Source organism: Opisthocomus hoazin, chromosome 16 (assembly GCF_030867145.1).
Source record: "Opisthocomus hoazin isolate bOpiHoa1 chromosome 16, bOpiHoa1.hap1, whole genome shotgun sequence".
Classification (NCBI taxonomy): domain Eukaryota; kingdom Metazoa; phylum Chordata; class Aves; order Opisthocomiformes; family Opisthocomidae; genus Opisthocomus; species Opisthocomus hoazin.
The window spans coordinates 16,909,213-16,935,052 of NC_134429.1; the positions used below are offsets into that span (position 1 = coordinate 16,909,213).

The 25,840-nt window shown below is 54.3% G+C and overlaps 1 protein-coding gene across 2 annotated transcripts in view; it reads left to right on the forward strand.

Moving 5' to 3' along the window:
• The window catches only part of EPHB2 (EPH receptor B2), a 148,734-nt gene that overhangs the window by 107,795 nt on the left and 15,099 nt on the right, over positions 1-25,840 (forward strand). Inside the window, exons 6-10 of one of the 2 annotated variants that reach the window (XM_075437178.1) lie at positions 14,874-14,998; positions 22,101-22,263; positions 22,914-23,022; positions 23,210-23,277; positions 25,714-25,836. In XM_075437178.1, coding sequence (XP_075293293.1) covers positions 14,874-14,998; positions 22,101-22,263; positions 22,914-23,022; positions 23,210-23,277; positions 25,714-25,836 — 588 coding nt within the window. The remainder of the gene's footprint in view (positions 1-14,873; positions 14,999-22,100; positions 22,264-22,913; positions 23,023-23,209; positions 23,278-25,713; positions 25,837-25,840) is intronic. The other variant, XM_075437179.1, reaches the window with a different exon arrangement.

The window sequence follows — 25,840 nt, forward strand, 5'->3', positions numbered from 1 at the left end:
GGTTTCAGGGTCACAGCGCTTGGACAGCTGAGCACACCCCGGGGGGGTGATGTTGCTCAGGGCTGCGGTTGTGTGGACCATCATCGATGGTTGTAGCAAATCGAGTTAATGCAGCCAGCTGGCCAGTTGTCCCTTGGTCCATCTCAGAGTCACTGCGATTTGTTCACAGAATGTTCGGGGTTGGCAGGGCCCTCTGTGGGTCACCCAGCCCAACCCCCTGCCCAAGCAGGGTCACCCACAGCAGGGGGCACAGCACCGCGTCCAGGCGGGGCTGGAATATCTCCAGAGAAGGAGACTCCACAGCCTCCCTGGGCAGCCTGGGCCAGGGCTCCGTCACCCTCAGAGGGAAGAAGTTCTTCCTCGGGTTCAGCTGGAGCTTCCTCTGCTTCAGTTTGTGCCCGTTGCCCCTTGTCCTGTCACTGGGCACCACTGGAAAGAGTCTGGCCCCATCCTCCTGACCCCCACCCTGCAGATATTTGTAGGCATTTCTAAGGTCCCCTCGCAGCCTTCTCTTCTCCAGGCTGAACAAGCCCAGCTCCCTCAGCCTCTCCTCGTAGGAGAGATGCTCCAGTCCCCTCCTCATCCTCGTAGCCCTCCGCTGGACTCTCTCCAGTAGCTCCTCATCTCTCTTGAACTGGGGAGCCCAGCACTGGACACAGCACTGCAGATGGGGCCTCACCAGGGCAGAGCAGAGGGGGAGGAGAACCTCCCTTGCCCTGCTGCCCACACTCCTCCTCATGCACCCCAGGATCCCGTTGGCCTTCTTGGCACCCAGGGCACGCTGCTGGCTCATGGTCACCCTGTCGTCCCCCAGCACTCCCAGTCCCTCTCCGCAGAGCTGCTCTCCAGCAGCTCCGCCCCAGCCTGTACTGGTGCCTGGGGTTGTTCCCCCCCAGGGGCAGGACCCTGCCCTTGCCCTGGTTGAACCTCATCAGGTTCCTCTCTGCCCAGCTCTCCAGCCTGTCTATCTGTGTGTGAAATGAGAAGTCTCTGTCTGACTGGGTTCAGGCTGGAGGACCCTCGCTGTGCCTGTCTCACTGCAGCCGCGTCCGTGTTCATCACTGCCACTGCCAGAGGGCAGGAGGCTGCTGCATTGCTAGGGCTGGGCGGGAAATACTCTTTCCAAGAAAAACCCCTGATATTTCCAAGATTTCCTCCCCCCACCGCAGAGGGAGGCCATCCTGGTGGTGACTCCCGTGAAAGGAGCCAGGGAACAAGTTCAGTCCCAAGTTCGCGAGACGCAGTGGATCCGGGGGGATGCTCAGCAGCAGGGGTCATTCTCTGAAGAAATACTGCTCCGGTCTAAGTTTTCTGTGTTTGAAATTTCAAAATCAGCGTGTTCCTAAGAACAGTTTTGGTTGTAATTAATGAGTGCGTTCTGGGAAACTGCCATAAAATTTCATGAAAATCTGGGGGGTAAGTTGGAGGGACGGAGGGCTGGCTCCTGCCAGCGTTCCTGCTTTGGGCCAGCCTTTTGCCGATGACATCGCCTTGATCTGGAGCAGATGAGGTTTCCACGTGGAGAGGGGGCCAGGAGGTGGGGGACGGCCTCGGCGCCAAGCGGCCCCAAGCCCTCTCCAGCGGGCTGCGTGACGGGATGCCGGTGTCGTCTGGAGCACCTCCTCCCAGTGCAGAGAACAAAGTCCTGCCCTCCTCCGCGGGCGGGATGGCAGCAGGCAAATGAAGGCTGAAAACTCAATTAAACAAAGAGCATAAAGACAGCCAAAAGCCTTCGTCTGCCCAGGCCAAGTCACTGGGCTTGTGGCATTAGGAACTGCTTTAAAGGCTGTAATCTACACCAAAGCCTTCGTTGATTCAGATGGGGCCGGAGCCAGGACCCGCTTTGGACGGCCGTGTTTTTAAGATTTTCCAGTGTTTGTAGTTACAAACTCAGGGGGCTGGAGGCTGGGCCCGCTGGGAATTTTTCCAGGCACTCGACACACACAAACAGCGTGGGTACCAGCCTGATGGGGCCACCTTGCCAGGAACCTTGGAAACAAAAACCTCCCAGGCTGTGAAATACCAGGCTTCTGGAGCTCCAGCGAGTCCGGTGAACATCCCAGACCTGAGGCTTGTGCTGCTCTGAGGGTGACTGGTGTTGATCAGAGAGCCCTCGCACCGTCGTCCCCATGATACTGCACTGCTTTCCTCAGCTTCTGCTGGAGGTGATTGGTTTCAGAAGCACGTGGTTCCTGAACGTACCGTCACACGGGAGGACTCTGGGAAAGAAATTGGGTGGACAAACATTTTAATAGTCATGAAAGCCTGCGATGCTCAAATGGCAGGAGAGAGCTTTACCTGGATCAGCGAAAAATGGAGAAGGTTTTAACCAAAGAAGTCAATTTTCAGTCAGACACCTAGATACATTTGGACTCTGAGCTGAGTAAGAGCACGAAAAGCTGGGGCCATGAGGTCGGTGATGAGACCTGGACTGGGGGCAGCTGGACTGCTGCCCAGTGACAGTGACCTGCTGGGGACCCTGTGGGACCGGGATGCCTTGGGGCAAGGAGGCAGCGCAGGTTTGGATTAGATGTCCCTTGGGTGAGATGCCGGCGCAAGGCATCCAGGTCTGCGGGGAAGTGCAGAGTGAGCTGTCCTGGCTTTCTGCTCTGCCCATGCTTCAGAAACTGAGGTCACCTAAGCTCCACGTGCCTGTTTCACCTGCCTGCAGCCTTGCACGGAGCCCCTGCGTGCTCCTGCCATTTCAAACACCATTTGTGGGCAGTGCTGGAGCCTGGATCCCAGCCTAGATGTCTCCAGGCCCTGTGGCTTCCAGGTGAGGGAAGCCCTTGTTCCGTGACGGATCACAGCATCGTCCTTACCACGGCATCACCCTTCAGTCCCACCGGAGCGAGCTGCCGGCGTTGTGCAGGGCTTGAAGTGCAGAAGGAGCTCTGGGACCTCCTGAGAGCCCCGTGCTGAGAAATGCCCTGCTCTGGTCCCACAGGGGGGTCCTGTTCCCCACGTAACTCCCATGTGTTGGAGCTGCCTGGGCCCCCCAGTGGGGCTGAGTCCCCAGGTAAAGGCAGTGGCAGAGGGGCTTGCCCACTTACACCAAGGTTTTCCAAGCCTCTCTCCCTGCCACGCTGGCGGGGCAGTTGCAGGCATCCGTTGCCAGATGCGCTGTCAGCAGCTTTCTCCCCCACATCGCCCCATTTACTGCCCTGTCCCGTGGCCTCTGGACTAGCTGGTGCCTTGCAGCATCATGGTGCATTTCCCTGCCACTCTGTCTTCAGCCGGGGGTCACGCCGTTAATCCTGACCCCGGATCACAGCCGCTTCTGCATGCGGGTAATTGAAAATGCCAGAATTCCCTGCTGACCCTCCTATAATAAAAGCAGTTCCCCCCCGTCCGGTAACCTGACACTCCGGGCACCAAGATCTGTCAGGAGGGCTCCGAGGAGATGCTGGAAATCTCCCAGCTGTTCACCTCTTCTTTTTTTTTTTCCCCCTGGGTAATTTCAAAGTGTTGCTGGGGAGAGGCCACGGGCTGGGCTGGCTTTGCTCGCTCTCTGTCGTGAGTGTTTTCCAGAGCAAATGTTGACTCTGTCTGACATGACATGGGTTAGTGGTATTAGAGTGATCAGAGATAGGGGTTTTGCTGCCTGTAACCTGACGCTGCCAGCTAAGCCAGCAGAGGAATGGAGACGCTTTGATTATACCGGGGTCTCAACAGCGCTGACCCGCTGGCAGGCAAGGAGGGAAAGGCTGAGCCTTGCAGGGCTGGCAGGTGAAGGAGGCGGGGGGCTAGCTGCAAAACGGGGGGGCAGATTGCAACTGGTAGCGTTTCAAATGGGCATAAAGATGAGGAAAGAGAAGCTGTGGAAAGGTCCACCCCGGCAGGTGGTCCAGATGCTGGAGCCACACAGCCCTGCCAAACGGCCAGGGAGCGATGCAGAAGATGCTGCCTGGGGAATCCGAGACCCTGGGCTGCTCCCTGTGGTATTGCTCTGGCTGGGAGCCGTGTCTTGTCCAGTTTTATTCCCCTTACAGCAGCAGTCGAGCTTCGCAGCCTGCACGGTGAGACCTTCCAGGGCTGCACAGCAGCACCGAGGCTCTGGAGGCTCTGGAGTGGCCCTGAAGTGCTGCAGATGTTATCTGGTGTGCAGCTGGGGGTGGGCTTGTTTCACAGCGTCACGTCACTGGGGGTGATGACCAAAAATCAGTGGCAGCAGCCCCTGGCTGTTGTGGTGGCCCAAGAGTCAGGACCTGACGCCGAAAATTGGCCTCCGCTATCAAAGCCTATTAGCAATAGGATGCTTGTAACCCTGATGGGTCCCTTGGGCTGGGATGCACCAGCACGCGTGGGGGACCAGACGGTGTCACAGGGCGTCAGGTTATGTCGCTCAGTGTCTGCGAGGCAGATGCCTGCTTGTTCTCCTGTGAAGTGAGTCCTGATACACTCTCATGCCTTTATTCTTGGTCTCGGTGTACTGAAAAGGCAGAGGTGGGATAGGAGGCAGATATCAGAATACCTGAAGATATTGAAAAAGCAGGGCTGTGAGAAAGGGAACAGCTCCCAGATGGAAGCTCTTGCTGTCTGGATAAAGGTGCCCCAGCAGATGTCCTGAAGACTGCAGGTCTCGTTCGGCCAGATTGAGAAAACCTGCTGTTGTGGAGACGGGTTGGGGAACAAAACACATGAGCTTGCTAAGAACGCCTCTAGACAGTACAACCCAGAGACAGAAAACCAAGGAGGAATATGGGCCTATTTATTTCTCATTCACCCAATACCATTCTTCACTGTGTGATGCCCCCCTGCTGCGTTTTGTCATCGTTATCGTAATGAATTGCCCTAAGCTGTACATAGCAGCTTCAGCAATTACACTCCTTTCAGATGCATCTAGGATCTCTCACCCCTCTCCCAGCAGGACACGGGGGGTTATAGGAGATGCAGAAGCAGCCTGGGTCCCGAGGCGTTGGGTCCGACCCTGCATCAGCGGGAGGTGCAAGGAGGGAAGGAGGCAGCAGTTACCCCCTCCCTTCCCTGAGCTGGGGACCATAATTTAAAAAAAAAACAGTGAAGGTGCCCAATGGGGAAGGAGCAGCAGCTCTGCACCAGCTGTCTGAGGACGGGGCTGAGTCAGAGAAGCGTCGTGTTGGACACGCTCAGAGGAGTATCAAACCTGAGCGAGGAGGTGGATGTCATCTCTGTCGTGAAGAGAGACGGTTACTGGCTACTGAGATCAGTTCTGAGGTTTATATTTGAAAAGGAGGTTAGCAAAAAATTGGAAAAGGTTCAGAAGAAAGTCATTAAATTGATACGTGGGCTGATAAATCTGTGAAGCGCTCAGGAAACTCAGTCTACTTAGATAACAGAAAAGAAGATGAAAAGAAAATATTTTCATGATCCTTCAGTTCTTCCAAAAGGACAAAATTCTGTTTCTGGACTCCTCCTTAATTTAGCTAGCAAAACTAGAAAAGTTCCAGCAGTTGGAAGGTGAAGTCCATAAATTTCAACCTGAAAATAATATGTACATTTTAGAACAGAGCAAGTAACCACGAGGAAAACCTCCCAGGAGGCACAGGTGGGCTCACCATAATTTGCAGTCCTCAAAGAAAACTGGATGTCTGTCTACAACATAGGCACAGGGTCAACCACAAGCGTTTCAGCTATATTTAACTCGCTGCCTGGGTTCTGTTGCCCGTCTCGTGCAGATGTTCGGACCTGGTTGTTACAGTAGCTTTTCCCAGTTTTCTGCAAAATCAACATGTTCTTGCGTGGTCTCATCAAGCTGCCCCAGGTTTTGCGGTCGGTGTGACCTTCTTTCGGGCATTCCTACAATTAGAAAGTGCCTGTTTCTCCTGGAAAACTCAGATTTCTTTCCTTCTTGTCTTCTTCCCTTTCCTCCTTCCCCTTAATGTTTTCTATCATTTGCAGCAGGAGAGCCAACAAGAACAATTTGGTATGGAAGTGAAATACTGGCTGGTGCAAGGCTGAGGCTTAGCGACGCTACCAACAGGCCCCTTTGCCCATACCTGACACCAAGCAAACCTTTAGTTTAAGAATCCAAAGCCTCTTGTGGGAGGATCAGCAACAGTTAAGCTGCCTCTGCTGTGATGGATCTGTGCCGCCCGCGGTTCCCGTTTCTCTGAGCAGAGACTGCTGAAGCAGCCGTTGGCGCTGGTGGGCATGGAGCCCTCTGGGCCCCTGCCCACGGAGCTGTTAGCCCGGACGTCGCAGCATCCTCACGGAGCAGCTCCCGTAGAGGGAAACCTGGACATGCTGCTGAGCAAGGATGTAAGCCTGTAAAGAGAGATTCACAGTCACAAGTAGGGTAAAATAGGATCCCTTTCCTGAACGAATCATCGTTTCTTAATTACCTGGAAGTATATGCTGAGCTACGAGAAGCTGCCACCGCTTGTCCTCGGGAGCAGCTGCCCTGCCCGGCTGCGTGCTTGGTGCAGAGCTGCGAGAGGCTCTGCCCTGCTCGCCATCCTCAGGGGCTGGCACGGAGACGGCTTCCCCGTTCACACGCCTGTCAGCAGCCGGAGCATCGTCACGCGCCCCAGGCGCTGCTCCGTAAGGCAGGGCGTGCCTGGGAGGGGTCCTCAGCAAAACCTGGGGTGACTTCACTGTCATAATCAGGGCCCAGACCACAAGTTTTGGTCTCTTCTTGGTTTTTTTCTTGTTTCTTTTTTTTCTAAAAGATATGCTTTTAAAATGCGGAGTGTGCCTCAGCTAGAGTGCCTGGGAGGCAGGACGTGGTGGGGTTCATTTAGAGTAATGTGGCAGAGAAAGATTGTGCTTTATGACCAAAAATTGTTGTTTTATAGCTGGAGCTAATAAAAAAAGACTAAAGGGTGCCAAAACAGAAAGACTGATAACTAGGGGAGCCCCGTCCTTGGAGTTTAAAGACTTGGCTACCAAAGCTCCACCTTCCCTGAGCTGGTGTTGGGGCTCAGCATGGACGACAGGTTAACCATGAGCCAGCAGTGTGCCCTGGCTGCCAAGAAAGCCAATGGGATCCTGGGGTGCATCAAGGAGAGTGTGGCCAGCAGGACGAGGGAGGTTCTCCTTCCCCTCTACACTGCCCCAGTGAGGCCCCATCTGGAGTACTGTGTTCAGTTCTGGGCTCCCCAGTTCAAGAAAGATGAGGAGCTACTGGAGAGAGTCCAGCGCAGGGCTACGAGGATGATGAGGGGACTGGAACATCTACCCTACGAGGAGAGGCTGAGGGAGCTGGGCTTGTTCAGCCTGGAGAAGAGAAGGCTGCGAGGGGACCTAATAAATGCTTATAAATATCTGAAGGGTGGCTGTCAGGAGGATGGGGCCAAGCTCTTTTCAGTGGTGCCCAGTGACAGGACAAGGGGCAACGGGCACAAACTGAAGCAGAAGAAGTTCCGTCTGAACATGAGGAAGAACTTCTTCCCTCTGAGGGTGACGTAGCACTGGAACAGGCTGCCCAGGGAGGCTGTGGAGTCTCCTTCTCTGGAGATATTCAAGACCCGCCTGGACAAGGTCCTGTGCAGCTTGCTGTAGGTGACCCTGCTTTGGCAGGGGGGTTGGACTAGATGACCCACAGAGGTCCCTTCCAACCCCGACCATTCTGTGATTCTGTGATTCTGTGGCAGATGGGCTGGGCCAGCGGCTCCAGGGGCCCCATCCCACCAGCACTCCTGGGACCTGGTGCTGCTGGGAACTGCAGGGTACAGCGGGAGAGGAGGGCTCAATCAGCAGGCGGACGTCTGCCCCGTCAGCCTTCACGGCTCCGCTCTGTGCTCGGCGTGGAGGCACCCGAGCCTCGTGGTTCATCACTTTCCCCAGCATGATCCTTGAGCTTCAGCTAGAAGACATGAATAAGGCGCCTGAGCTGATTACCTAGGCCAGAAGCACTGACCTGGGAGAGGCTGGAGCCCCATGGTGTCTAGATTATGTCTGTCTCGCTGGTACGCTTAGTCGACAACATGTCTCTGGTACAAAGCACGGACAGAAGAGGAGAGGATGCCCTTCGTTGCCCGTTACCCCTTTGCTAGATGAGAGCGTTCTTTCAGGATGTCTGTTGGACCACCTGGACACCTGAAAGACCAGCCTCGGGGCACGCGTGAAGCACTGTCCTCTGTGCTGTTGAAGCTGCTGCACTGCTTTTGGGAAGGTGAAATACTCAAGGGGCTGAAGAGCCTTGTGGCTCTGGTGCTTCTCTTGCGAAATCCAGTTGTGACTTCACGTTTCTGCCCCAGTGATGTTTGAGTTTTTCTGGGAGACAGTGGGTCAAGCAGGACATAAGATCCCAGTCTTTCCATGAAGGTGCATGAGCAACGCTGTGCGGCGGGATCTGAGACCTTCTTGCCTGGATGTGCCCACCTCGTGGCACGGAGCCGGGGTGGTTTGTCAGGACACTGTTGTGTTAGCTGTCATTACAGCCTCGGCAGAACTCAAAGGTTACACCTGTGTGTCCTTTGGGGACATCATGGATATGCGGCTCTGCTGGCAAGACTTGAGGTTGGGGCACATCTGGAGTCCCATCCTTCCTGTGTGTCTCCAGTAGCTGAGCTCAGGCAGCTTCTTGCACCCTGTGTGGGCCACAAAAAAGCCAGACGAGAAGAGCTGTTGACACCCCGGGAGATTTATCCTGCAGAGCTGCCCCGGAGCTGGGGAAGTCTGCTCGGCTCCTGGTAGGTTGAGGTAAACTGCCGAAGCCCCACGCGCCAGCCCAGACAAGGGCTGGGCAGTGATCAGCCTTGTGTGGCCGGAGGGTTGGGGTGACAGCCACCGGAGCCTCCCTCGCACCCCCTGGAGCTTCTGCCCGGGGGCCATCACGTGAGGGACGTCGGCTGCCTCTCCTCCCTGCGCGCCGCGGGTTTTGTGGCAGCGGGGGACAGGTCGGCTGCCTTTTTACAGCAGTGGATTTTCCTTAAGCTTGTTTTACACTCCAGTGGTGGTTTTGGCTTGGTTTATTTCTCCAGCAATTTGGAGAAGCCACAGGGCTCCACGAAGAGGAATCCAAAGAATCTGAGGCTGTCCCAGATAAAGAGGATGTAGAAAAGTGCCTGTCAAGGACTCCAATGATTCACTTTGCCTCCGAGTGACGTGGGGCTCAAGGGTTTCAGTCGTGAAAAGGAAGTTTCTGTCTGCTGCGGAAATGAAGCTCCGTTTATTTTTTGCATCATTGCTGCAACCTGGAGATGCCGTCACGATAAATCTGCCGCTGCTTACGCGTTCATGGGGTGACATCTCAAAGTGACAGTGGCTCTGAGAGCTGGGGTGCTCCGAATCTGATCTCCTTTATGTGTCACAAGGCAGGTCCCTTCTCCAGCATCCGTTTTCCTCCTGCACAGCAACTCTGACACTTCCCATGAGTAAGGGACAGCCAGGGAGCCCACAGCTGAGGGAGTGTCTTGGCACTGGGCAGTTTGTGTCACTGGGAGTTGTCACAGATTTAGTGACCATTTCCAACCTGGAAATGAGAAAAAGCCCATTTTTCCCACCTGGAAGTGGTCTCTAAAGCTCTGTTTCTTTTGTCACAAGGGAAAAAACAGAAGAGTCACGGTTCGTGGAACAAGGTGACCGATCCCGCAGGGCCAGGTTAAATGCTGCCGGCGAATCTTTGGCAGTAGCAGCCCCGCTGTGCTCTGGCCGGTCCTGGAAAGGGCTTGGCACGAAGCAGGCTGGAAGAGCAAAGACCGTTTTTTTTTTCTTTATTTCAGTCCTGTTTGCAGTTTGTTAAATCTTTGCTTTGAAATGTTCAGAAACCAAATGGAGGGAACCGATGTATATTTTGTTCAGAAAGAACAGTTCAGGAAAGCCAGCTTAGATCTTTTGAGACTTTCACCACCTTTGCTTAGCGGCGTTCATCACATGTCAGAAGGTGTGTGTCTCTCACAGTCTTTTCTGTTGTATTTGTCACTTCACCATGTCCCGTGACAGAAAAGCTCTTTCTACATCATAGTTCAGGCTGGTCACAAAGTGCCTGATGCTTCTGTCGGAGCTGGAGCACAGCCTGGGAGGAGTATCACCAGCGCTATCCCAGGCTCTTTGTGTTCACTTTAACTGTTTTCCTCTCCTTCCTTTTTAGCTATTATGTTACGTGCATTAAATGCTGCCGGGGGACCAAGCTCCTAAGCACAGCCGCTGCCTCTGAAAGTGCTCAGTAAAATTAGATAAGACAGGCAGGGAGTGAGAGTGAGACAGGATGGCTAGCCTCATTCTCCAGGTAGAAAACAGCAGTGCAGAGGGGTAGTGTGGATGTGTACGAGGTCTCCCTTGTCAACTTAGGGGCAGAGCAGAGAACTGCAACCAGGACCTGCCAGCCTTGGAAACGGTGAAGAGTCAGAAACTGATGGGTCTTCACCAGCATTGCAGCTGCCTGTGAAGGAACCGCTGGCTCCAGGGAACAAGGGCTGCCAGATACCAGCTGCCTGAGCGTTTGTGGCGTTACCGGCTGGAAGGCTTCTCCTCTGACTAGACTTCAGAAAGTCACTCTGAAGTCTGGCTGACTCCGCCAAATGGCTTTCAGACTCAGACATCCAGTCCCAGCCCATCCCTTATGCACAGAGATGGAAGCCTCTTTCTGCACAAAAGCTGTTGTCCTCACCTATGGTCAAGATGTGTGATGAGGACCATGTTTTGTAGCATTGCAGCATTCTGCACTCGAGAGCACAGGGAAAAATTGAGGAGAGTGATTGTTCCTATCTGGTCAGCACTCATGAGGCCACATCACAAAATCACAGAATCACAGAATCCCAGCGTGGTGGGGGTTGGAGGGGACCTCTGGGGGTCCCCCAGCCCAACCCCCTGCCCAAGCAGGGTCACCCAGAGCAGGCTGCACAGCACCGCGGCCAGGCGGGGCTGGAATATCTCCAGAGAAGGAGACTCCACAGCCTCCCTGGGCAGCCTGGGCCAGGGCTCCGTCACCCTCAGAGGGAAGAAGTTCTTTCTCATGTTCAGCTGGAGCTTCCTCTGCTTCAGTTTATGCCTGTTGCCCCTTGTCCTGTCGCTGGGCACCACTGGAAAGAGTCTGGCCCCGTCCTCCTGACCCCCACCCTGCAGATATTTGTAGGCATTTCTAAGGTCCCCTCTCAGCCTTCTCTTCTCCAGGCTGAACAAGCCCAGCTCCCTCAGCCTCTCCTCGTAGGAGAGATGCTCCAGTCCCCTCATCATCATCCTCATAGCCCTCCGCTGGGCTCTCTCCAGTAGCTCCTCATCTTTCTTGAACTGGGGAGCCCAGAACTGAACACAGTACTCGAGATGGGGCCTCACTGGGGCAGTGTAGAGGGGAAGGAGAACCTCCCTGACCTGCTGCCCACACTCCTCCTAATGCATCCCAGGATCCCATTGGCTTTCTTGGCAGCCAGGGCACACTGCTGGCTCATGGTCAACCTGTCGTCCACCAGGACACCCAGGTCCCTCTCCGCAGAGCTGCTCTCCAGCAGGTCCGCCCCAAGCCTGTACTGATGCATGGAGTTGTTCCTCCCCACATTTGGGGTACTATGTCCACTTTGGGGCTCCCCAGTACTACAGAGACATCAACAAATGGGAGCAGGTCCGGCAGGAGGATCACTAAGATGGACCAGGGGCTGGAGCACAAGACATACAAGGATAGCTGAGAGAGCTGGATTTGGCCAACCTGGAAAGGGGAGGGCTGAGGGACATCTAGCTGCAGTCTTCCACTTCAAAAGGGAGTTCAGAGTCGTAGCAGAGGTATTCCAGCCCTCTCCCTGTTTAAAGAGAAGACAGAGCCAGACTCTTCCCAGAGGTGCACAGTGAGAGGACAGTAGTAATGGCCACAAGCTGCAATGAGGGACATTCCAATGGGACTCAAGGAAAAGCTTCTTCCCCACAAGAACGAGGCAGCTGGGGACTGGTGCTCCAAGAGCCTGTGGGATCCCCATCCTTGGACATATTCAGCTCTCAGCTGGACGCGGTCCTGAGCGAAGTGATCTGCCTTTGATATTACTCTGCAAGCCAGTTGGACTAGAAACCTCCAGAGGTCACGTCTGACCTCTGATTTTATTATTGTGCATTTCCCTGATGTCTGTGATAACAAGAGGAGTTACTGAGAAGATGCCGTGATGGAGGTTCCTGCCTGTTCAGAGACACTCCTTTGCCCCAGGTGTAGGAGAAGAGCTGAAGTTGCTGTAGTCTCACCTGCCTCCTCCCCAACATGCAGCGTATTTGCCTCGTTAAGTCTCTTTAGCTGAGCCCCGCCTCATCCCTTTGGTTGTTTTTTCTGAGCCAGATGAGGGCAGGTTCACTAAGTACGCAGCTGTCTGGGCCATGGCTGGTCACAAATGATTCACACGTGCGTGGAAGCAGAAGAGCATCCCAGGGACCTCAATCCTACCTGGAGAGACTTGGGGTTGAGGAGCTTCTCCAGCTGCAAGGTCAGCCATAGAACCTGTGACTAAGGACGTTGCCACATCCCAGTTTTGTGGTGGGACTGGTCTGGGTGTATGCAGCCCCTGTCCTGGAACAGCCTGCGTGAGCGTGGGATGGCTTCCCAGAGCATTATGAAGCTCAGCAGTGCCAGAGAGACCACAGGCTGCGTACTCATCTCAGTGCAGTCCCAACCCCTGCTGCGGGGCCATCTGTAGCGTGGTCACATCTCCCTTCCAAGGCCTTCCTCCACAGAGAGACAAATGTTTGTCGTGGAGATTGCAGATGTCCTAGGAAATCTGTGTCCACGAGGAAGCAGCAAGCTCTGGCGAGAGCTGACAAGCTCCAGAAATGTCACCTGAGTTTTATCTTGACACCAGGATGAGAAACTAATCCCAGGAGTTTGTAAATCTGGGCCCTGAAGCAGTGGGGCTGGGACGTGAAGGCAGGAGGGAAGCAGTGCTGTGTGCCGCAGAGCAAGCGAAGGTCGGAGACGATGCAGAGGGTTTCGGGCTGGTGGGTAGCGGGGCTTGGCTTAACCGGAGATGGATGGAGGGACTGGTGTTTGGGAGGAGGTGAGGCTTTGGTCTCGGGATCTGTTAGAATCGCAAAATGGTTTAGGTCAGAAATGACCTTTAAAGATCAGCTAGTTCACCCCCCTGCCGTGGACAGGACATCTTTCACTGGATCAGGTTGCCCAAAGCCCTGTCCAATCTGACCTCGAACACTTCCAGTGATGGAAGTTCTCTGCCCTCATTCAATTTCTGGACAAAACCAGAGGTTGGCAACACTTTGCTGAGGCTAACCCGCATTGCACCCTCCTTCCAGGGTGAGGCAAGGTGCAGGGAAACGCTGCGGCAGCGCGATGGCAGATCTGCTTTACCCGTACTCAACCTCTGCTCCCCTTGGCACGCAGGCACTGAACATCCTGGGAGCTCTGAATCCAGAAAAACAGACGTGAGGTGAAGAGGCAAAGATGGTGAATCAGAAAAATGGCTTTTGTTGGTACACTTTGAGAGGAGCTGCCCAGCTGTAATTCATTGCAGCAATGTGCAGGAACATGCTGCAGCCGCTGCCGGGTCTGCAGTCCTCAGCTGGGGCGGTTTCCCTCGCTGCTCGTGATGCCAAGGGGAACCAGGCTGGAGACGGGCGAGAGGTGCTTTGCCTTGTGTGCTGCTCCTCCAAGCTGTTTCTCAGAGCTGTCAAATGAGTTGTTCTTCCATGAAATATTGAAAGGGTTGGACCTGGTAAAATCCCTTCTGATGCAAGCCTCTCTGCGTCTGTTTGTAACCAGGCCTGGCATGCAAGTGATGGGGAAGCTTTCTCGCTACCGCTTTCCAGTCCTCTCCCACCCCTGAGGCTTCCCCTCTGCCCTGAAGCTGCTGAAGCAGTGAGTCTGTGCTGGCAGGCGTGCCAGGCTCACGCTGTGCTGCAGTGAGCACCCTCCAAGGCTGGGCTGGCACTGGGTGAGGTCTGGGATGGTCCCCGGACTAACGCCGGGAGTGTTGTCAGCACCGTCCGCAGGCTGGGCATGGGGTGGGCGAGGACACGTGCTCAGCTCACCGGTCTCAGGCGCAGTAAGAGGAGGTAGCACAGGCATCGGTTTGTGCCAGCCCAGCTCAGGGCTGGGGGCTGGTGCTGCAACGCCGTGGCATCTCTGCCTTCGGTACCTGAGCCAACCGGGGTAGTCTGGGCTGCTCGCTCCCCTGCCCTGGTCCACAGCAGGCAGGATCGGAGCTGGTCAGGGTTTCCCAGGGAGGTGGCATCTCCATGCTGTGGTCCCTGCCCCGTGGCCTGGTTAGCTCAGGTCTCTGGAGGACAGTCTTCCTGCTCCTGCCTGGCCGTGTGTCGAGCCACGCAGGCAACGCCGGGCAGCACGAGGTGTGGACAGCCGGCCGGGCCGGCCGAGGAGCTGCTGGAAGGTCCCGTTGCGCTCGGTGGGACCAGCGGCGTCTGTGGGCGTGCGATTTGCAGGGCGCTGCGACGAGGCGGGCGGCTCGCCGCTGTCAGCATGTCGGGTCAGGTGTGCGCTGCGTGCTGGGGCCACCGTGTGCACCTCCCGCCGTTGGCAGGTGCAGCTTGCAGACCCAGCACACCGCGGCGGAGAGGAGCCGCTTGCTTCCTGCGTCTGCCTGTGCCTGACAAAGCTTCTCTATGCAAATGTCAGCGTAGAAAACCCCCTATTTCCCCATGGCCGGCAGGGAGGAGTGCATGTTGCTGGGCTGGTAGTGCTTTTTCCAGGGACACAAGGCTGTCTTTGCTCCAACCCTGGGCTCGTCTTGGCGAAGAATGACCTGTTTTCCTGCCCAAGACGCTGCCTTGCGTGCTTTCTAATTGCAGACTCTTAGTGAGCAGTGGAAACCTTTTGTTCTTCCCTAACTGCTCTCTACAGACAGCAAAAGCCTGGATCTCCTGACCTCTGGACAGCCCTGCCACTGCTGAAAGCGATTTTGGTAGCTCCAAACAGCAATAACACACCTGCCTGCCTCCAGCCAGGGGACGCGGATCCTGCCCGTGCAGGTGTCTGACTGAGGTCTCTCTCTCGCTCTCTCTTCCAGCTCCATCGGCTGTGTCCATCATGCACCAGGTCAGCCGCACCGTGGACAGCATTACCCTCTCGTGGTCTCAGCCTGACCAACCCAACGGAGTCATCCTGGACTATGAGCTGCAATATTATGAGAAGGTACTGCAGGACCTTGGCAGGGTTCAGCTGCTGGTTTTTGGGAGAGGAGGTGGTGCAAAGCTTCACGTAAGGGCGTAACACGGACTACAGCAGTTGGTTGACCAATAGGTTACTTCTCTTGCTGCAGTTGGCCATGTGGGTGGCAGTGGCTGTGGAGCCCAGTGGTGGTTCCAGTAACCCTGCATAGACACTACAAATGTGGAAAATCTACTGCTCTTCGAGGAGGAGCTTCTCCTCCCTTCATCTCTCCAGCACTTGTGGCAGGTGGACTCGTTGCAGGGAGAGATGGGTAGCCAGGGCCCAAGGTCTGATTTTTCCCTGTCCCCTGCTGGGACTTGAGTGGGGAATGGGGATGTCTGGGATGTCACAGAGCGTGTAGTCCCGGGCTGGACCACACTAGCCGAGTGTCCGGTCTTTGAGATTTGTGTCGTGCTGTCCATCAGTGCATTTACACCGAAGGTGAGTTTGGCATCGGGCTGCTGTACCAGGGAGAAGCTGTCCCATGCTCCCATGGAGGGTACGGACTGCGCGATGGCGTCGGGGGAGGCTGGTGTGAAGGAGTCCTGCAGCTCTGGCGCTTTCATCCCTGAGGAAGGTGCCTCTTCCACCTCCCCCCCTGCCCAGGCAAGCAGAGGGACTGCAAGCCAGGGCTGTGCCAGAGTGTCCATCCCGTGGGGGTGGAGTTGTGCGGCTGCTGGGAGACCTGAAGACCATATTGATGTTGGTCCCAGGACCTGCCAAGCTCTGCCTGGGTGGTGAACTTCGTCTGTGCTACCCAGGGGAGGTGGGGAGCAGGAGATCTCTCCTTCCAGGAATCTGCCCCCTTACACAAGAGCTTATAAACTATACATTAAAAATTGCAAACTAACTAATTAAAAAGCTTTATGATTAAATGGAACTGAAAATATTTTTCCCAGCAGTTGCCGGAAGAAATGATTAATCCCCCCCACTGCCTGCCTGTGACCTATTTTCTCATCACCAAGAGCCAGAGGGAGAAAGGGGAGGGGGGGAGCTTCTTTGTAAGCTGTTAAATAGGTCCTGACCTATATTGCATAAATCACAGCCATTTATTTGACCCTTGGAAATGATCCCAGAATATGTGGCAAGATGGATGAGTAGGTAACAAGACAGATCTGGAAAGCAAGAGGGTTCCTTTCCCTGGGGACCCCTGAAGCAAAGACAGAAGATCTCCGGAGTTCATTCTCCTCCTCATACTTCCACTAAATCTCTCCCCCTCTTTCTTTCTTCCCCCTCCTCTCTGTTTGCTGGGGGAGGCTGTAAATAAAGGGAGTTGTTGTCTAAAGGGGAAGCTGCTGATTGTCACCGGTCTTTGCAGCCAACTGCAAGGTGAGCATCTGCTTGCCCCATCAGCAGAGCTGAGGGCACAGCGTATCCCTGCTCGTGGGGACAAGTGGCCCAAGCCACGCTCAGGCCATGCTTTTCGTGGCAGCAGGCTCTCAGGTGGAGCAGTAGCCCTGACGGAGAGGACAACGCCAGCAGCCCCACGTGCTGGTGCTGAGGTGCTCTCTGTCCTGGTGTTGGAAACTCCTGGTGTATTTTTTTTTTTCTTTGCTGATGCTTTGGTTGAAGAAGAAAGGCAAGTCTTTATTTCCTCCGCAACCGAGATGTATGGCATTCTCAGAAAGGGATCGTTGGGTCAAAGCTTAGTCCCACAGCAAGCAATCCTCAGAGGAGCTGGAAACAGCTGAAAAATGTAGTGGAATAACCAAGAGCTGGAGGCAGGTCCTGGCCGATGGCGGTGGATTTGTCTCTCCCCAGGTTTCTGTGAGTGAGTGTGTGTGTGTGTGTTTGCCGTTACTCCAAAGCCCCAGCTGCACACTCAAGGTCTGATCCATCAGGAGCCAAGCCGAGGTCTTCATATGCTTCGGCTGGTGAGTCAAGAGCCCTCTGCATTTTCAACACCGCAATGAGACGATATCCTGCTCTGCCTGCTTGGCAGAGCTGAATCTCGTGTTGGCGTAGCCATTCCAGTGCCGAGTTGGGGATTTGAAAGCCGTTTACTCGATCCCTGGGAACAGTCCCAAAACGCACAGCTTTGGATATGCCGGGCTCTGCTCCGCTTCCCGTCACTGCTGCGATCTGGATGGGGCACGTGACGCATCCCAGGTGGGCTCTCACTGCCCTGCCAGTCTGCACAGAGGGGGTTTTCTTCCAAAATGTTTCATGGCAAACTGTCCCATGTGCTTCTGAATGCTCAGAAAAGATCTCTGGAGCTAGTTAAGTTGTTTCTAGTGGAATTTTTTTTCCCAAGTAGAAAATTATGTTTTATTAGCGTGAAAACATTTCACATGTAAGAATAGCAGCATATGCATCTTGTATAAGAAGTGTTTTGGCTCTTTACTTTGAAATGATTCTTTTCTATATAAAGACATAAATTATATTTAAAAAACCGGAATAAGTGTTTGTCTTAACAGAAAAGAGCTGTTCACAATACCTGAAACAAAGGTACGTTTTTGTTTCCATTTCACAGATTATTTATAACACTGCTATTATTAGATGCTATTAAAACTGCCTGTACAGAGGCCACATGACGATTTTCTTTCACGTGTGGTTAGAGCAAATCAGTGCGCATCATTACGCAAGCACCGAATGACGTGTCTGCTCTCTGTGGTCCTCTCCTTAATGGTTCTTTTTTTCTGCCTCCAAGAGGCACCTGGCAATGTTTGTCTTATTAAATAACCGAGTGTTGTCTTCATTTAGAAAGGGCGTAGTAGTTTTTGTCCAAAGTTGCCAAATTCATCCCGGAGTGTGGGAACTGGAGACCCACTGCACTGTCAAGCACGGCAAAGAGTCGTTAGCTCTCCTTGTTATGCAAAATGGTTGGGCTTCGGCTGTGCCCCAAGTTACCCATTTTCTAATTGTTTGAAGACATTCAGCCCATCCCTTGTGCCCAGTTCCATCACCGATGCAAAGGTTTTAGGAGGCACAGGAGCCCTTTGATGTCTCCCACCAGTCCTGGGGAAGGGGCATGGGCGGCTGATGGTGGAGGTGGGAGCAGAGCTGGCTTGGAGCCTTCGTGGTGCCCAGGAGCTTCGGGCAGGAGCCCAGCATCCCCAGAACTGGGTGGCACCAGGGTTCGTACCACGGCCAGCTGGAAGCGCTGCTCCCGGGCTGGCTCTGAGGACTTTCCTCATCTCCAGCCTGCCCTGGTGGACACCAGCATCCCTGAGGCTGGGGCCAAAGCTGCTTCATGGTGTTTCCCACCTGGCCCCAGGATGGCGTGAGAGCTGGGCTGCCCCTTCCCTCCATGCTGCCCAAACCCTTGGAGGGGCTCTGTCAGGGGAAAACTGTGGGGTTGAGAAGATTAAGAGAGAACCTTGCCCTGCGATAGCTTTTCTGCAGTCTCAGTCCCTGCCCGGGGCCCATGCTGCTTCTGTCTGGGGCTCAGTTTTCTTGTGAGAGGTATCCAGACACTCTTTCCACAACGCACGTGACCAGATACCTGGCTGGGAGGGCAAACGCTTTTGAGGTCTCCACACAAGTGGTGCTCCTCGTGAGGGTCCAGGAGCTGTGGACCCCACGGATCCGCCCCCCGAGTGGCCAGCAGGACCCTGGTACCACATCTGAGCATCCCTCCTGACGTACCCGAACCCACGGGGCCCACATTCAGCTGTGTGCGATGGTTTGGCACCCAGCCTTGGACTGGCTTCGTAGACGGGGCTCGCTTTGCTTCAGGAACCGCAGCAGATTGCCGCTGTGCGGACGCACAGAGGACCTGTCTGCCAAATTAAGTCGGTTGACATTTTTCTTTGGCTTTTTTTTTTTTTTTTTTGGCTGATAAAACATGACTTTTTAGAAACAATTTTTGCAAATCCTTCCAGTGTTGCGCAGACTGTCCGGGTTTCAAGAAGCTCTTTCTTTGTTGGTCAGACTTTGATTTCAGCTTAAATTGGCTCAGGGGAAGGGGAATCAGATGAGGACTCAAAGTCAAACCTACGAGGAAATATGAAGTATGTTACTTTGAATCAGGATTTCTGAATTCAAACCCAAATCAGCAGGGGGGCAGGAGGGGAACCAATTGCCAAACCTCTGCAAAAAAAACAAACTGGGAGAAACAGCAAAGGGATTTGGACTTTAAACCACCTGGGATGCCCTGAACCTGCTGGAGGTGCCCAGAGGGGCGGAAGGGGAGAAGTTTTTGAAGTGAATTGCTGGAGGGGCGATGGCTGAGCCGTCTGCCAAGGGGAAAGAACAGCTCTGATAGGGGAGGGTGGAGAGGTGTAAATGCTCTTTCCTTGCAGTCTGAGGCTAAAGGAGAGCTCCGGCATGGGCACACCTTTCTGAGACAGACAGACATCAATTTCCCAGGCCATAAACCGCCTTGTAAGCATGCCCACAACATTCAATTTAAAGTCCTCCAGGAGCAGGGATGAGGTTCCTTCAAACAGCTGGGCAGATAATTTTAGAACAACTGCGTTGTTAGTGCCGTCCAAGGGCCTGTGAGGATTCATCCTAGCCCCTGAGCAGTAAAACTGTAAACATTTCCTGACCTATTTCTCTCCTAGCTTGCTTGGGAAAGGTCCAAGGGAGGGCTGAGGCCTGATCAGACAAACAAGGCAAGCAGTTCTCTGCGTGCTCATCTTGTCTTGATCTTTCTTGTCTATGTATCTGTACTAGAGCTTTTCATTGTCATTAGTCGAATTCCCAGACACCCCAGTGATACCCAGGCACCTTCAGCGCCGGGTCCAGATGGATAAAATTGATATTGTAGTTTTTAGAAGAGAAAACTATTCCTGAATGCTGTTAATAGTGGAGGTCTCCCAGGCATTTTCAGAGCCGCTCTGCATGACCCCGCAGAATGATTTGCCATCAGCGTTTCCAAGCCTCAAAGTTTGACTGCACACTTGGAGAAACATGTTCCTGCCAGACCACTCTCTTACCAACCATCCACACCAGAGCACTGCTCAATCAAAAGTTTGGTAGAAGAAGATATGAACTCCATGACTGCTGTCTTTCAGCTGCTTTGCAGCTGTGAGGCAAATAGTCTGCACAAACCTGGGTCATGAGTATAATCCATCTTGCAAATGCCTGTGCGCTTGCAGTTCTGCTCCAGCACAATGACTAACTGAGAAGCACCAGGCTCTCCTAGGAACGTGAGGAGAGCATTGGTTCAACATGGTCTGCTGCAGGGAGCCCCATAGTGAATGACTGTTCTTTGTGGGTCTCTAGCATTGCTGGTACCACAGCTTCTGGCTGTGCAGAAGATCCTCTGAGTGAAGGCACCAATGCTGTTCTCAGAAGTGAATGAACATGAAAGCAAAGTCACCAGATGGCTAGCAGTGTGGAGAGTGGGAAAGCAAGAGACCAGCATCCCCCAAAGGCAAACTACATCATTTGTTGGTGGGCAAGACAACTTCTGACTCATCCTGTGGTCCAGTAGCTGAGGTGGCTGACAACACAGCCTGCTCTAGGCAAAGGGTGTGCAAGGTTGGGTGCAAGACTCTCTGTTGACTTCTGCTTCGCTGTTGCCTGCAGGCAGCCAAAGCGGTACACAAGCGCAACAGCCTGCGCAACTTGCACCTTTGTGTGAGGAAACCTTGGTTCATCACAGGATAGAACCTTCCGCTTGGTTGACTCTTTGATACCCTCTGTCCTTCAGGAGTCAGCTACAGAAGAAGTTGGTGAGGAGGACTGGATGCTTTGCTCCTTGCTGTGAGTTTCTCTCTGATCTTATGGTAGCACAGTACAAGAAGCAATCCCTCCATGCCCCTCCAGTGCAGTTTCACAGCTGAGACAAAAGTCCGGTCCCATGATCACACCCTCAGTCCCACGTGATGGGATTGCACACTGTGTGTCTGACTTCTGCTTTCTGCCAGTCCCTGCCTTCTTCTCGTGAAGTTATCTCACCTCTCTGGTGAGTCTGTGTGGGGTGGGAGTTCTTCGGCTTGCTGAGCCCTTTGCAATGACTTGAAGTTAGCAGATCTCAGGGCCTCGCTTATAAACTTGCCAGCTCAGATTTTGAGCTGTCAGCTGCTGATCTGTTCCAACCCGCGATCCTGCCAAGGCAGCCTGACCTGCCAGATCGGAGGTGTTACCAGAAAGGATGAGCACTTTCAACGTAGCTACAGAAATTTGATTCACAAATCAGTGCCTGTGTCTCCTTTTAGGAGAGCTCATACTCACAGCTTGGCTTTCCTAAGATTTCTCTGTTTTCCAGAAACACCGTGCTGTTTGCATATATTGCTGCTTTGCACTGACTTTCAGGACTTCGTGGTTGCCAGGCACTTGGCCACCTTGCCCTGATCATAGGAAGCACCACATTCAGGACCGTCTTTCATCCTCCTCTGTTAACCTGTTTCTCCATGTCCCTGGGGCGACAGGGACTGTCTGTTCTCTTCTGTGGCCCCTAGCACAAGGAGGTCCTGGCCCATCCACTGGTGCTTCTGGATGGTCAGCTAAGGGCACAGTTACTAAGGGCAGTGATGGATCCATCACCTCCTCAAGTCCGATACCATTATGACTGCTCAAGTCCGCAGCTAGAACAACTGCACACAAGTGGTGGGACAGAAATTTGGAAGTCGTCTCATTGTCAGTTTTAAATATGCTTTGGAAACCTAGCCATGGTCCCTGGTGAAGCAGGCCTTGGGCAGGGGGATGGTAGCAGTACTTCTCCCAAGGTCCAAAACCCTGTGTTCAGGTGGGCTTCACCTCCAGCACAGGCAAAGGGAGATGGAGAAGAGCAAATGGAGAGGGTGCTGAGGCTGGGCCAGGCACAGGAGGAGGGGGTGAGGAAGAAGGACAGTGCTGAGAGAAAGTGGGCACAGAAGAAGCAAGCAGTTCCCATCCCCATTGCACTCAAGGCTTGGAGAAGCAACCTGAGGTTTCTAGCTAACACCTTCATCAGAGGATTTCCTGAGACCTGATGGATAGCCCAGGGATATCTGTACTCCCATTCCTGCTTCTGTGTCTCCCTGCCGGAGGCAGGCTTGGAGGAATAACCTGTTTTTGTTCAGTCCTGTGATCCCCCCATGGTGGTCTCTCCACCCACGCTACCCTGGTCTCCTGCGCTTTCTCCTTCTAGAAATGCAGCACCTGATTCTGAACTCATTTTACTGATGACAGATTTGTATTTTCTTGGCAGAATCTGAGCGAGTTAAATTCGACAACAGTGAAGAGCCCCACCAACACCGTGGCAGTGCAGAACCTCAAAGCTGGCACCATCTACGTCTTCCAGGTGCGGGCGCGTACTGTGGCCGGGTATGGCCGGTATAGCGGCAAGATGTATTTCCAGACCATGACTGAAGGTGAGTCTTCAACTGCCTCTGCATAAAGGTGACACAGGGTGTAGAGAGACTTGAACAAGATGGTTCCCTTGCTGTTGGTCCCTGCAAGGGTGCATTGACAAGTCACATGTGTTTCTTCAACCTGGCGAGACCTGGAGAGAGGCGTGGGCGCTTGGCGGTCCATGCAGGGAGTCACGTAATCGAGGTCAATTTCTGCCAAGCCTTTCTGGTATGGGGACATGTCCACTCAGTTGGATTTAGAGGAAATGAAATTTATGATTTTCATGTGCACAGCTGTTGATGACAAATGCAGACCTGGGCCTTTATTTTCTAAATTTGTGCTGCTGAATAAAACAGGCTGAGCCAGTTTTCTGGCCCTGAGGCCAAGGAGCAAGGCACAGCATGCATGCATCCACGGGACCTAACTTTCCCACCCGAAAGGGATAGCTCCATCCATCCTTCCTACTGGGGCACATCCCCTGTCCTAGACAACCTGAGTCATGCCTGGGACTGCACTAGCTGTCCTGGACCAAAACCTTGCTGGGAAGCCCACTGGCAATAGCCACATGAATGTGGGCAGTGCTCAGGGCCGTGCTCTGACCTCCATGAACTTGTCAAGTGTAGACCCGTCCTGTGCCACAGTAACCCATTCCCTCTTCCTTGTGTGCCAGCTGAGTACCAGACCAGTGTCCAGGAGAAGCTGCCGCTCATCATCGGCTCCTCTGCGGCGGGGCTGGTGTTCCTCATCGCTGTAGTCGTCATCATTATTGTGTGCAACAGGTAGGTCGGTCTGAGCGCCCGACCCAGGGTTGGGGCTGTGCAAGGCGGTGGCGGCTGGAGACAGAGGGTGGCAGGGGCAGGGGAGGGGAGGACAGTGTCAAGAAGGGGAAGGGGGAAGAGATGCCCCTGCAATGCAGCTCAGCCCCGATGGACACTTGCTGGGGCTCAGGACTCCCTTTCTTTCCAGAAGACGGGGCTTTGAGCGTGCTGACTCCGAGTACACCGACAAGCTGCAGCACTATACCAGTGGCCACAGTACGTACCGCGGCCCCCCGCCAGCCCTGGGGGTCCGCTCGCTCTTCGGTTTGTGTTCCTGTTCACTCATTCCTTGCGGCGTGCGGGGAGGGCTCGGGCCGCCTGGCCGGGCAGGCGTGTGCATGTCTAGACAGGAGGACCTCCATGCTGTCCAGATCCCCCACCAGCCTCCATTGTAGAGTCCGTGCTCTCCAGACCAGGTGCCGACCTTATGGCGAGCGCCTGTGCGTGCTCTACAAACCCCCGTGGCATCCAGCACACCCCTTCTCGTGCTCCCGAAGCCTCACCCTCTTCTGCAGTGCACGCCTTGCCTTGCCGCTCCAATTCCTGAGTGTTGCCCAGCTTGTGGGAGGCAGTGAGACCCCTTTCCCACCCAACCCACGTCCTGCAGGAACCCGCATACCTCGTGGTGCCTTTGCTAGAGCCCATCCCAGCGCTCCCAGAACGCTAGCAGATATCAGATATGTCTCTATATGTAGGTGTATAGTACAATAGATAACACGCCCTCTCTTGCAGCCTCCCCCTTCCAAAACCCCTGCGTACTGGAAGGCACTCCCTCACATCCAGCATTCCTGCTCAAACCTCGCTGCACGCCCTGCCTCACCCCAGTGCATCCTCCTTCCCCTCGTCAACCCCTGGCCGCGTGCCCTCTGCAGAGCCTCTCTGCTCCCTCGCTCGAGACCTGTCGCTGCACTCCTGCTTTGCTCGAATCTCAGTTGCTGTTTATTTACCTCAGGTTATACTTGCAGCTTCAGGATTTCGGTCCTTTTTACACCTTGTTCCTCTCCAGACCTGGGCCTTGTTCAGAAAATGGAAAACATCAGTAGTGTTTCAGTGCAGGACTCGATATCGCTGCTGCGTTTGCCCGGGGGACGTTTCGCAGCAGGCAGAGCGCTGAGCGGCAGCTCTGTGCCGGAGCAGCGGCGTGCTGGCTGCGTTGCTGCCGCTTCCCAGGAAAAATGGCACTCTTCAGGAGAGATTATGTAAATGCAGCTCTCAGTTGTTGTCAGTCCGCGCTGCATGTGTAAACACACATTCACACTCTCTCCCGGGGTCTGGTGCGTAAGGTGGCAGCTTCGGGCTGGGGTGGCCTTGCAAGCTGCGCCTTCACGACTGTCGGAACAGGCTCGCTGCCACCGGGTGCAGACGCACTGGTAACGGGCCTGGGGTGCCTTTCAGCTCCATCGTCGCTCGAGACACCAGCCCAAGGCACAGTCCCTGCTCGGCTCCCCAGCGGCGACGGCTGTGGAGAGGCTACAGCTGATGGTTAGCAAATCGCCAAGGCGTGGGGAGCCTGCAGGCAGCGACTCCCTGACCCTACCAGCACCCTACGTGTGGAGCTGGGAGCTGTGCCTCTGGTTCTCTGTGGGGCTCCTTGTTTAGTGAGCCGTGAGCTCTGCTCTCCAAATACCCACAGTTTTAGAGCAAGCCAGAGGCCAGCAAAATGAGCAGAGGGAGGGGAGAACTGCAGGGCTGCAAGGTAAGAGCTGTCCCGCAGCGTAGGTAGCGGGCGACGTGGCATCAGCCGTCCAACCTCACTGGTCCCATGGTCGTTGCCTTTCACAAAGCATATCTCTGTGTCTCCTGCTCTGCCGAGCGGGAAGAGCTTGGCTTTGCTGTTTCCCCAGTGTCCCTTACAGCTTGCCTTGGCCGTGTTGAGGCTGCCAAGAGGGAGCTCAGCCGCAGGCAGGGTTACCTGACCGGAGAACAGGGCTCGGACTGGACTGTCCGTCCTGCGTGCACTGCTGCTGGAAGGGTCACAGACACCCCGTGGAGAAGTCCGTCTGCTTGGTGGCTGTGTCAGTAGTACCCAGCACCAAGAGCTGCCTCCCCTATAGATCTCCATGTAGAGAACCAGGAGCAGCATCTGCCTCAGTTTGCGTCCCGAGGCAGACCCTCACCATCTCCTGTCTTGAGTGCTGAGCCCAGGTCTCCTCCTCCCCTCTCCCATGATGGGATGGTGTGCTGGGGTGGAGGCAGCACACAGAGGAGGCCAGTCTCTACAAATGGTCCTCTTACAGCGCTGCAGCGTGATGAGCGTGGTGTGACATTGGTGTGCCCATGCACCATCTCCTGACAGCAAATGGTTCTCTTGCTTTTCCTCTGGATCTGCTAAAGCCGAACTCTGCTGCAGAGGATGTGTGGTTCTCTGTGGGCATGGTTTGCAGTCCTAGCTAACGATGTAGCCCTCCACTGCCCCATCCATGACCTATGGGACAATATTGATTATAATCCAGCTTTAACAGTCCTGTGCAAATATGGCTCTGCATGTTCTTTCTCAAGCTGCTTTGCTGTGTCTGCTTCATGCCCTTGATTATGTGATTTGCTGAGGTCAAAGTGACCCTCACACAAGTAGGTTTCTCTTTTCCTCGGTGCCAGCCATCAGTCGTTCCTTTTGCATCTGTCTGTCTGACTCTCTCCCTCACCTTTACGCAGTGACTCCAGGGATGAAGATTTATATCGATCCGTTCACCTACGAAGATCCCAATGAGGCTGTCAGGGAATTTGCAAAAGAAATTGATATCTCTTGTGTCAAAATCGAGCAGGTGATCGGGGCAGGTAG